This window comes from Orycteropus afer, unplaced genomic scaffold (assembly GCF_000298275.1).
Source record: "Orycteropus afer afer isolate SDZICR_OR568_19922 unplaced genomic scaffold, OryAfe1.0 scaffold00083, whole genome shotgun sequence".
Taxonomy (NCBI): Eukaryota; Metazoa; Chordata; class Mammalia; order Tubulidentata; family Orycteropodidae; genus Orycteropus; species Orycteropus afer.
The window spans coordinates 2,564,398-2,577,532 of record NW_006921670.1 but is presented as its reverse complement, the minus strand read 5'-3'; the positions used below and the strand labels follow the sequence as shown (position 1 = coordinate 2,577,532).

Genomic DNA, 13,135 nt, shown 5'->3' with positions numbered 1-13,135 from the left:
ACCTTCCTTCCGAGGAGTGGCTGGTGGGTTTGAACTGCCAGCCTTCTGGTTAGCAGTCAAGTGCCTTAGGCACTATGCTACCAGAGCTCCTATACGGTTGTTATAGAGTCTTTATAATAAAAAGGGGAAGGTATCTTATTGTTTGAAACTGCCAGAATGATGGAGCCCATTTTTAGATTCCTTTCCTTTGTTTCCCTTAGAAAACAGCAGATAAAAATCTGCTAGCGGAGCTGTACCAGTATCCTGAATTTAACAAGTATAGGCCAAACGAGCTGCCAAACGGAGTGGGCTTCTGTGAAATGGTGGGCAACGTGATCCGGGCCGAGAAGAACCCCATCAGTGGCAAGGTAAGGAAAGAGAAGGAACAGCTGTCCTCTGTTGGGCTCTACCCCAGCTTTAGAGCAACTTGGGGCAGATGCCACCATCCCCATTTTACACCAGAGGAAACCAAGATTCAGAGCAATTGATTATTTGCCGGTGGACTTGCAAGGGACTGAGTTGAGATTAGAACCCAAGCCTACATTCACTCCAAAATCTATATGCTTTCTACCAGAGCAGTGGTCTTCAGGCTGTTTTGATTGACTATCCTATGCTCAGAAGGAAGGTTGGGCAATCTACTTCCGTAGTGATACTGCCTCGGAAACCCAAGGAGCGGTCACTATGAGTCGGGTCCGACTCGACGGCAAAACATGTTGTTGTTAGGTGCCATTGAGTTGGCTCAGACTCACAGCGACCTTAGGTAATAACAGAACGAAACATTGCCCGGTCGTGTGCCATCCTCACAGTTGTTGTTACGTTTGAGCCTACTGTGGCAGCCACCGTATCAGTCCATATCATTGAGGGTCTCTTTTTATCGCTAACCCTCTACTTTACCAAGCATTTCAATTATTAATGGATATTTACAGCTGCTGTTTCTTATTTTGAGTCTTGCCACATCAGTAAATGAAGGTTCAGAGGCTTTATTCCATCATTTAATTAAGGTGGGATCTACTTTGAGGAAGCAGCTCTTCCCCAGATATTTTGAGTTCCTTCCAACCTGACGGGCTCATCTTCCAGCACTGTCAGACAACCTTGTGTTGTGATTCCTAGGTTCTCATTGGCTGATTTTCAGAAGCAAGTTGCCAGACCCTTTTCCTAGTCTGTCTTAGTCTGGATGTTGTCGCTGGGTGCTGTTGAGTCAGCTCTGATTCGTAGTGATCCCACGTACAACGGAATGAAACACTGCCCAGTCCTGCACCAGCCTCACAATCCTTGCTATACCTGAGCCCATCGTTACAGCCACTGTGTCAATGTATCTTTTTGAGGGCCTTCTCCTGTTTTGTTGACCCTCCACTTTCCAAGCATGACATCCTTCTCCAGGGAATGGTCCCTTCTGACAATACAACCAAATAGGTGACATGAACCCTGGCCATTCTCGCTTCCAAGGAGCACTGCAGCTGCAATTCTTCTGGGACAGATCTGTTAGTTCTTCTGGCAGTCCATGGTACTTTCAGTATTCTTCACCAACACCACAACTTAAAAGCATCAACTCCTTCAGTCTTCCTTATTCGTTGTCCACCTTTCACATGCATGTGTTGTTGTTGTTGTTGTTAGGTGCCCTTGAATCAGCTCTGACTCATAGCAACCCCACAAACAACAGAATGAAACACTGCCCAGTCCTGCACCAGCCTCACAATCCTTGCTATACCTGAGCCCATCGTTACAGCCATTGTATCAATCCATCTCGTTGAGGGTCTTCCGTTTTATCACTCACCCTCCACTTTACCAAGCATGATATCCTTCTCCAGGGAGTGGTCCCTTCTGACAGTATGACCAAAGTAGGTGAGACGAAGTCTGGCCATTCTCACTTCCAAGGAGCATTCCAGCTGCACTTCTGAAAATACTATGGCTTGGGTCAGGCACATCTTAGTCTTCAAAGAGACATCTTTACTCTTTAGTAAAGCGCAAAGACCTTTGAAAGAGGTCTTTTCCAGATTTTTCCAGTGCAATACAATGTCTGTTTGTTTGTTTTTTTAAATTGTGATTTGGGGGGAAGTTTACAGAACAAATTCACTTTCCATACAGCAGTTCACATACACTTTGTCTCATAACATTGACTACAATTTATCCCAATGCAACAGCTCCCCTCCCACTTCCTCCCGACAGTCACCTTTTCCCTGTGTCCATCCCTCCGTGCCCTCCTGTCCCCTGAGCTGTCTCCCTGTGCATAAACAGCCCTTCTTTCTCCCATGATTGTTCTCTCCAAGGAGTGTATCTACCTCAGGTAAATGTTCAACTCATATGCCTGTCTTTTGTTTGGCTGGAAGCCACAGGTGTGGGTTCAATTCCAGACCTGAAGGGCAATTAGGGGCCATAGTCTCAGTGGTTCCACCAGCTCTATCAGACCAGCAAACCTGGTCCCCTCCCCTATTTTTTTTTTCCCAAATGATTCTGAGTTTTGTTCCACATTGTTCTCCCTCTCTGTCCAGGATCTCCTACTTAGATCCCCCTCTGAGTGGCTGATAGTGGTAGCCAGGTACCATCTAGTTCTTCTGGTCTCATAGTCGTATAGGCTGAGGATTGCATGATGTACCAGTCGCTTGGACTAATTGATTCTGTGAATCTTTGGTTTTCTTCATTCTTCTTTGCTCTGAAAGAGGAGAGACCCATCGTTGCATCTAGATGGCTGCTTGCAAGCTTTTAAGATCCAGGTCACTACTCGCCAAAGTAGAAGGTGGAACAATGTTTTATGTAGTATGTTATGCCAGTTGAGCTTGATATCCCCTGCGACTATGGTCCCGAGCCCACAGGTTCAACTACTCGGTCCCTCTGGGTAGCTGGTTATGACCAAGAAGTGACTACAACCTTGTCCCTTGTCAGCTCTACTGTACACCTGGGAATTCTTATAGAACATACAAATACACTTGTAGAATCATTGTCTGTCAGCCCTATACATGGTCTTGGGTACACTCCCTGCTGTGTAGACATACCTAATAGTTTAGCCTGTCCACCTATCTATCCACCCATATACCCATGTTTGCCTTCACCGACAATGCAGTACTGTATGTGCAAAAGGTTCATCTTTGTTGTCTGCACCTTCCATATGCCTCTCTATGTCTTTCTCTTCCTCAATGCCATCATGTTGATCATTCACATTTGGTACATTGCCCTTCTCTTCACCCAAATCAATATTTATCTCTACCTATTTAACAGTGTTCCCTACCCACCCTTCCCACCCCTGGTAACCAACAAAGAAAATTTCTTTCCACAGATAAACCTTTCCTTGACTTACAATAACGGACTAATACAATATTTGTCCTTCTGTGATTGACTTATTTCACTCAGCACAATGTCCTCCAAGTTCATCCACGTTATGTGGTGCTTTGCAGATTCTATGTTATTCTTTAGGGTTGCATAGTATTCCATTGTGTGTATGTACCATAGTTTGGTTATCCATTCCTCAGTTGGTGGACACCTAGGTTGTTCCCATCTTTTGGCTATTGTAAATAGTGCTGCAATGAACATGGATATGCATATGTCTGTTCTTGTCATGGCTCTCACTTCTTTAGGATATATACCTAGTAATGGAATGGCTGGTCAAATGGTATTTCTATTTCTAACTTTTTAAGGAATCGCCATACTGCTTTCCACAGTGGTTGTACCATTTTACAGTCCCACCAGCAGTGTATGAGAGTCCCAATCTCTCTGCATCCTCGCCAGCATTTGTTATTTTCTGTCATGTTGAACTTTGCTACTAGTGCTGGGGCCAGATGGTATCTCACTGTTGTTTTGATTTGCATCTCTCTAATTGCTAGTGATTGTGAGTATTTCTTCATATGTTTGTTGGCCGCCTGAATATCCTCTTTAATGAAGTGTCTATTCGTGTCTTCTGCCCATTTTTTAATTGGATTATTTGTCTTTTTGCTGTTGAGGTGTTGGAGTTTTCTATAAATTCTAGAGATAAGTCCCTTGTCAGCTATGTCATTGCCAAATATTTTTTCCCAATCTGTAGGTTCTCTTTTGACTCTTTTGGAGAAGTCTTTGGAAGCACATAAAAATTTAAATTTTAGAAGGTCCCATTCATCTAGTTTCTCTTCTGCTATTTGTGCATTTTGGGTTGTGCTTGATAGTCTATTTATGCCATATATTAGGGTCCCTAAATTTGCCCCTAGTTTTTCCTTGAGGAACTTTATAGTTTTGGGTTTCACACTTAAGTCTTTGATCCATCTGGAGTTAGTTTTTTGTATGGTGTGAGGTATAGGTCTTGTTTCATTTTTCTGCATGATGTCTGCTTTCTTGACTGCTACTTCCATTGGTGTTGATTGCGAAACCAAGTAATACGAAATCTTTGATAACTTTAATCTTTTCTCCATTTATAGTGATGCTGCTTATTGATCCAGCTTATTGATCCAGTTGTGAGCATTTTTGTTTTCTGTACGTTGAAGTATAATCCATATTGAAGACTGTAGTCTTTAATCCTCATCAGTAAGTGGTTCAAGCCATCTTCACTTTCAGCAAGCAAGGTTGTGTTGTCTGCATATCACAGGTTGCTAATGAGTCTTCCTCCAATCCTGATGCTACGCTCTTCTTCATATAGTCCAGCTTCTTGGATTATTTGCTCAGCATACAGACTGAATAAGTATGGTGAAAGGATACAACCCTGACACACTCCCTTCTTCATTTTTAAACCATTCAGTGTCCCTTGTTCTGTTGGAAGGACAGCCTCCTAGTCTATATACAAGTTCCTCATGGGAACAATTAAGTGTTCTGGAATTCCTGTTCTTGTCAATGTTATCCATAATTTGTTATGATCCACACAATCGAATGCTTTTGCATAATCAATGAAACACAAGTAAACATCTTTCTGATATAATTTGCTTTGAGCCAAGATCCATCTGACATCAGCAATGACATCCCTCATTCCTCGTCCTTTTCTGAATCAGCTTGCATTTCTAGAAGTTCTCTGTCAATAGGCTGCTGTAACCGATTCTGAATTATCTTCGGTAAGATTTTACTTGTGTGTGATTTAATGATATTGTTTAATAATTTCCACATTCTGTGGGAACACTTTTCTTTGGAACGGGTATAAATATGGATCTCTTCCTGTCAGCTGGCCAGTCTTATCATATTTCTTGGCACAGACAAGTGAGTGCCTCCAGTACAGCATCCATTTGTTGAAACATCTCAATAGGTATTCTGTCAACTCCTGGAGCCTTGTTTTTTGCCCATTCTTTCAGCGCAGCTTCAACTTCTTCCTTCAATACCATTGGTTCTTGATCATATGCCACTTCCTGAAATGGATAAACACTGACAAATTCTTTTTAGTACAGTGACTCTGTGTATTCCTTCCATCATCTTTTGGTGTTTCCTGCATCATTCAATATCTTGCCTACAGGATCTTTCAGTATTACAACTCAAGGCTTGAATTTTTTCTTCAGTTCTTTCAGCTTAAGAAATGCCAAGCGTTTTCTTCTCATTTGGTTTTCTAACTCCAGGTCTTTGCACATTTCATTATTTGTCTTCTCCAGCTGCTCTTTGAAATCTGTTCAGCTTTTTTTTATCTTGTCATTTCTTCCATATCCATTAGCTACTCTCGTAGTTGAGGTTGTATGTCAACTTGGTTGGGCCTGGTTGAATGGCTGGGCAGCTGGATGTAATTATTCCCCATGGTGAGATTGGTAATTAACTCCATGATGAAATCTACTGGAGCAGCTGAGTAGCTGCTTTAAGGATGTGATCTGCTTCCAGGATATAAGAAGCAACTTTGAGGAAGGTGTCCAGCTGATGGCACGTAACTGAGTTGTTGTTCAGCAGCCTGCCTTGTTACCCTATTGATCTTGGGACTTTTAATGGACTTGAATTAATGGACTGCTGTGTGGTTTGGTAACATCGGGACTGTGCCTTTTCACTTGGGTTTGTTAGCTTCAGCAGCTAGCAGCTGCCTGAGTGAAGAGATGCCTCTAAATTCAGTGGGCTGGGAGCAAGAGGCAGAGCTGAACCCCAAGGTTGAGGGGCTTTCACCCAGCCCCTAGAGCCTGGCACCTGGAACTTAGACTTCTAACCTCCAAAACTGTAAGAGAATAAACTCCTGTTTGTTAAAGCCATCCATTTTATGGTATTTTTTTCTGTTAAAATGGCACAAGGTAACCAAACAGTCACCCATGGTCGACAGGTTTCAGCAGAGCTTCCAGACTAAGGCAGACTCGGAAGAAGAAAGGAGCCATCCACTTCTCAAAGAATTGGCCAGTGGAAACCTTATGAATAGCAGTGAAATACTGTCTGATATATTACTGGAAAACTTTATGAATAGCCCTGAAACATTGTCTGACATAGTGCCGGAAGATGAGCCTGTCAGTTCGGAAGGCACCTACAGCATGACTGGGGAAGAGCTGCCTCCTCACAGTAGAGTAGACCTTAATGATGTGGATGGAGTAAAACTTTCAAGACCTCCAATTACTGATATGGCATGACTCAAAAGAGAAGAAACAGCTGCAAACATCCATTAATAATTGGAACATGAAATGTATGAAGTATGAATCTAGGAAAATTGGAAGTTGTCAAAGATGAAATGGAATGCATAAAGCTCAATATCCTAGGCATTAGCTAAAATGGACTGGTTTGGGCCATTTTGAATCAGACAACCTGTGATAGTTAAGGTTATATGTCAATTTGGCTGGGCCTGGTTTTGAGTGGTTGAGCAGTTGATGGTAGTAATTCCCCATGATGAGACTGGCAATCAACTCCATGGTGGAATCTGCTGTGAGCAGATGAGTAGCTGCTTTAGGGATGTGGGCTGCTTCCCGTACAGAAGGAGAAGCTTTGGGAATGGACTACAGCTTTTTGGCACGCTTGAATCCTGCACGTAGCCGAGTCTTCATTTAGCAGCCTGCCTTGCCCTGCCAATCTTGGGACACTTAATGGACTTGAATCAATGGCCTGCCATGTGGTTTGGTTATATTGGGACTGTGCCTTTTCACTCATTGACCTTGGTTTTGTTAGCCTCAGCAGCTAGCAGCTGCCTGATTGAAGAAATGCTTCTAGTTTCAGTGGGTCGAGAGCAAGAGGCAGAGCTGAAGCCAAGGTCGAGGGGCTTTCACCCAGCCCCTAGGGCCTGGCACTTTGCACTCAGACTTCTGGCTTCCAAAATTGTAAGAGAATAAACTGCTGTTTGTTAAAGCCACCCATTTGTGGTATTTTCTGTCAGAGTGGCACTGTTGTTGTTGTTGTTGTTATGTGCCGTCAAGTCGGACCCGACTCGTAGCGACCCCTCCTTGGGTTTCCGAGGCAGTATCACTATGGAAGTAGATTGCCCCATCTTCCTTCCGAGGAGTGGCACTAAGTAACCAAAATACAACCATATGATCTGTCATGCTGAGAATGACAAACTGAAGAGGAATGGTGTGGCATTCATCATCACAAAGAATGTTTCAAGATCTATCCTGAAGTACAGTGCTATCAGTGATAGGATAATATCCATATGCCTACAAGGAAGACCAATTACTACTACTAGTATTCAAATTCATGCACCAACCACCAAAGCCAAAGACAAAGAAATTGAAGATTTTTACCAACTCATGCCGTCTGAAATTGACCAAACGTGCAATCAAGATGTGCTGATCATTACTGGTGATTGGAACGTGAAAGCTAGACTCAAGAAGAATCACTGGTAGATGGAAAATACAGCCTGGGTGGTAGAAATGACGCTGGAGATTGCATGATAGAATTTTGCAAGACCAACGACTTATTCATTGCAAACACCTTAGTCTGGAAGCTGCACTGAAACCTGTGCACCGTGGACAAACACCTTCTTGGTGTTTGAGATAGTCATGTCATAGCTTCCAGTATCATAGCTTCCAGCATGCAGGCTACCACACTCAGATTTAATTACTGTCTTCACTGTCTCTCCTCCTCCTTCCACTGCTAGTGTCAAGTTCACACCCCTCGATGTCCTGCCTGGATCACTGCACCTGCTGCCCAGTTTGTGGCCCACCTTTCTCCTCCCTAATGCATCTTCTGCACTGCCACGAGAGATCTCTCTAGAACACCAGTCTCACCATGTTCCTACCCCGTTGAAAATCCATCCGGGTCAGCTACTGCTCTCCCCTGTCCAGTTTCCGAACAACTCTGGGTCCCTGCACTCAGGCACCCCCGGCTCCTTCCTGTTCTCTCACTACCCACCCAAATAGGCCGTGTGGTTTCACAACCCCTGGCCCGGGTATTTCTCTTCCCTGAGAAGTTCCTAGCTCTTTCTTCATCCAATTACTTTTAGTCTTAAAACCTTCTCTGATACTGTCAGGACAAGTTAGATGGCTCCTCTGGGCTCCACATTCCCTAATGTTAAGACTCCTCTCCTACTGTTCAGTTTTGTAAATATCTCTTTACCCGTGAACTCCTTGAGGGCAGGGACTCCCATTACCCTTCCTGAGCACCTAGTACATGCTCCATGCATATCTATTTAAGACATAAATGAAATCCTTCTTGAGAAGAAGTGGTGTGAATAAACAAGAACTAACTAACATCGTTTATCTAGCATTTCTTATGAGCCTGACACTCCTGAGCACTTTGCACATATCACTCATTTAATGCTCACAGCAGACCCTGAGGAAGGGACTATTTTCAACATCTCCATTTCCTGGATGAGGAAACTGAGTACAGAGAGGGTCATTAACTTTACTCAAGGTCACACAGCTAAGTGAAAGAGCTGGATTTGAATGGGCACAGACTGATTTCAAAGTCTGTGCTCTTAACCACTCCATGGCACCACTTCGCCAAAGAAGCTTGAGGAGTGGTGGCTGCTTGCTAGTGAGGGTGACATGCTTATCCGTGCAGGCTGCCCTCAGCTTTCCTAGGCCCCAGGGGAGTGCCAAGGAGTCTTCCCTTTGCATTCTGGAAGGTGGTGAGAGGAGACCTCTGTCCTTCCTAGTGTAAGGCAGGGTGGGTGGGGTCTCTGGAACGAGGCTGCCTGCATTTGGACCGCATCACCCAGTGGCAAATTCATGGTCATCACTCAATGAATGTAGCAGCATTACCCTGGTCGTTTTAGAGTCTTAAAGTCTTAGACTCCAAATGGGTCTTAGAAGAAACAAACCAGAATACTCCTTAGAAGCAAGGATGGCGAGACTTTGGCTCGCTTAATGTGGACATGTCATCGGGGAAGACCAATCACTGGAAAAGGACACCATGGTTGGAAACATGGGGATCAGCAAAGCCAAGGGAGGCCGTCGGTGAGGTGGATTGACGTGGTGGCTGAAACAGTGGGCTGAGACATAGCCCCGGGGATGGAGATGGTGCAGGACTGGGCACGCTTTCATTCTGTTTCACGTAGGTCACTAGGTGTCACAGTCTACTTGGTGACAGCTAACGGCCGCAGCAGCTTTGGAGTGAGAGCCAGGCTTAGGGCCCAAGTGAGGGTCACTGAAACCTCAGTGTGTTGCCTCTGCATTCACTGAGAACATTCCATGTTCAAAACCAGTTGCCGTTGAGTTAGTTCCTGCTCAGGCCACCCCACATGCATCCAAGTAGAACTGTGTTCCCTGGGCTTTCAGTTGCTGATTGTTCAGTAGCAGGTCGCTGTGGACCGTCAGAGGAGCAAGCCCGTCTGTCCTGGAAGGAGGAGGGCCAGGGTCCTCCTTAGAAGTGGGGATGGTGAGGCTTCATCTCATGTGCGTTAGACGTGTTCTCAGGAGGGCCCAGTCCCTGGAGAAGGACATCATACTTGGTAAAGTAGAGGGTCAGCAGAAAAGAGGAAGACCCTCAAGGGGATGGGTTGATACAGTGGGCTCAAACGTAGCAGCGACTGTGAGCACGGGGCCGTCACGGGCAGCTTTTCGTTCCCGAGTTGGAACCGACTCGACAGCACCTAACCAGCACATTAGCAGGTCACCAGGCTTTTCTTCTGAGGCACCTCTGGGCGCATTCAAACCGCCAGCCTCCTGCTTAGCTGGCGACCATGTTGTCTGTGGGTGGTTGTCTTTACCACCCAGGGACTCTGGAATTCCCGACTCGGCAGGATCCTGGGGCCTAGTGAGTTAGCTTTGAGTAATATCAGTGTCTGTTGATGTTAACTGGCTGTTAATTGAACAGCAGGAAGTGAGAGCTAGAGGCAGCTGGCGTGGAGTGGAGTAGCTGTGAAGAGTTACGGCTGCCCACCCTGGGTGTCACTTTAGGGAAGCTGCTTCACCTCTTTGGTCCTCATTTTTCTCACCTGTGACATGGAGATAGTAATGCATGCCTCATGCAAGTATTGTGGGGATTAAGTGAGATAATGTGAAAGGTTAGGCTCTGTGTGTGTGTGTAAGTGGATTGCACATGGCACCTCCAAAGATGGCTAGGAAGAAGATGGTGTGAGTCACCAAGCCAGGAGACAGGACAACAGCTTTTGAGTGCAGATGCAAATGACCCTGCCTGGGGCTCCAGGTGAATTTCAAACCATGATCAATAACAACAACAATAAGGACATGAACTGTGTTTCTTTTCAAGTCTTTCTGTACAGATAAAGAAATGGTGAAGTTCCTCTCTTCGCCTTCCCCAAGAGCCATATTCCTGGATAGCTTCTGGTGGATCTTTCATGAAAGGTACCAGGTAGGTGCAAAGCTGGTTTCTTTCCATTGCTTAAGCTTTGTTTCTGCAGAATACATTCCCTCCTCTGTAACATAGGCCCCATGGAGCCCATGGCCCATCCCCGCAACCTCACCTCTCAGCTCACCTCTTCCCGGCCTGGGCCTCCCCCTCACACCCTGTGCTTCACTCACTGCAGTGCCTTGCAGCATTTCTGACACCTCATTCTCTCCTGGCTTTGACGCTGCTGCACACACTGTCCCCTGTTCACCTTTAGAACTCAGGCCGGATGTCAGTGCCTTGCTCCCCACCAGGGCCTGGAGAGCTGTCCCTGGCCACCCCCCCGCCAGTCCCCGGCCCTTCTAACGTGCTGTCGGAGCTGCTCCCTGCCAAGGTACCGCTCATGGTGCACCACTGCTACTGCTGTAGTGGTTGTCCCAATCGCCCCCTTTTCCACCTAGACTGTGAGCTTTTTGAGGCCCAGAGACCATTTCTTACTCATTGTGTTTTCCATCCCTAGTGCCTAGCTCAGGTTCTTGTGAAACTGTGCAGTGTGCCTGTTGGCCCGTCCTGTAAGGAGGGCCAGGGTGACGCATGCAGGTTGGAGTCAGGCTGGGCCCGTGCTGTACAACTGTGCGTTCCTCACTCCCGGCTCTCCCCTCCAGCTTCCTCTCTGTAACCCAGCCTTTCCTCTCCACATGGGAGGATTTTCTTCCTTGTCTGGGAACCACTGACCTTGTTCTCATTTTACTTGAGTATGGCAAGAGCTGGATGACAACATCGTACTGTCCCACAAATGGCCACCAAATCTTAGTTTGGGAAGAGATTTTAGAGATCTACTCTTTTCCAGCTGTCTACCCCAGGACCAATCGATCGATATTGTTGCTACCCCTCCCCTTTTGAACCTCCTTTCCCAGCACAGATGTTTATTAAACGCCAGTAAAAGTCAAGAAGTCAGCTGTGTTCAAGACACACAAAGGCTTTGCTCTCGTAGGGCTAATGAGTAAATAAGATGATTCCAAATAGTGGAGAGCATGGAACTAAAACACGTTAGTGTGGGAGTGAGTGACCAGGCAGCCTCTTTGAGGCCCTGAACAGAGTCCTGAACAGGAGAAGGGCCCAGCCTGTGGAAATCCTTGGGGAGAGCATTCTAAGTGAGGGGAACAAGAAAAACAAAGGCCCTGAGGAGGGAAGGAGCTTAGCATTTTCAAGGAGCATTCCAAGGAACTCCCTCTGGGCGGGCAGTTTGGGTAAAGAGGAGAGTGGATGGTAAGGCGGACAGGTGGCCGGGGCCTGGCCAGGGTGGGGGGTTGAGTTTTATTTGAAGTGTATGTGCTAAGTGGGGGGCAAATCCCTTCTTGAACGCCAGTTGCACAGTGACTGAGCATCATGGATCCAGTCCCCAGAACGTGGATTGGCTTGATTCAGTCCTCACATTCCCAGTTACCCCTCCTCAGCACCAACCACCCCCATGGCTCTCTCTCTGACCCTAGCCACCCGGAGCTAGGTAAGAGTTCACAAGCTGAAAGGGCACCATCCATCAGACTACTTAATAGGCTGTAAGTCTGGGGAGTCCACATGACACCCCAGCCCCCTATGGTTTCAATAATTCTCTGGAACCACTCACAATTCACAGGGAGCATATCATACTTACCCATTGCCCGTTGGGTTCCTGAGGCACTGAAGCTTTATGGAAGTAGATTGCCCAGTCTTCCTTCCGTGGAGTGGCTGGTGGGTTTGAATTGCCAGCCTTCTAGTTAGCAGTCAAATGCATTAGGCTGTACCGAAAGTACCATGGACTGCCAGAAGAACTAACAAATCTGTCCTGGAAGAAGTGCAGCCAGAATGCTCCTTGGAAGTGAGAATGGCCAGATTTCATCTCCCCTACTTTGGTCATGTTTCAGAAGGGACCATTCCCTGGAGAAGGATATCATGCTGGGTAAAGTAGAGGGTCAGCAAAAAGGGGAAGGCCCTCAATGACATGGATTGACACGGTGGCTGCAACCATGGCCTTAGGCGTAGCAGGGATTGTGAGGCTGGTGCAGGACCAGGCAGTGTTTCGTTCTGTTGGACACGGGGTCGCTCTGAGTCAGAGCGGACTCAACGGCACCTGACAACAACAACATATCATCCTTAAGAAGCCATGGTGACATAGTGGTTAAAGTGCTTGGCTGCCAACCAAAAGATGACGATTTGACCCCACCAGCCATTCTGCAAGAGAAAGATGTGGCGGTCTGCTTCTGTAAAGGTTACTGCCTTGGAAACATAATGAGGCAGTTCTACTCTGTCTTGTAGGGTCACTATGACTCAATGGCAATGGGATATCTTACTTGTGACTTATTTATGTATTACAGCCCAAGGGGACACTAATGAAGTGATGCCTAAGGCGGGGTCTGGGAGGGTTCCCAGCATGAAGCTTCTACATCCCCAGGACACACGGACTTACTGAGAACAGGTGTTCTTGTCAACCAGGACGCTCTCCCCAACAAGGAAGCTGTCAACCAGGAAACTCACCTGACTTAGGGTTCAGGGCTCTTACCGGCCTCCTCACATGGCTGATAGATTACATCATGCCTCCTGAGGCTAGCCAACATTGGGC

The 13,135-nt window shown here is 46.3% G+C and overlaps 1 protein-coding gene across 1 annotated transcript in view; it reads left to right on the top strand.

The window, feature by feature from the left end:
- FAM227A (family with sequence similarity 227 member A) overlaps nucleotides 1-13,135 on the top strand; it is a 75,145-nt gene that overhangs the window by 8,309 nt on the left and 53,701 nt on the right. Inside the window, 2 exon segments of the mRNA XM_042781061.1 lie at nucleotides 201-347; nucleotides 10,459-10,560. Coding sequence (XP_042636995.1) covers nucleotides 201-347; nucleotides 10,459-10,560 — 249 coding nt within the window.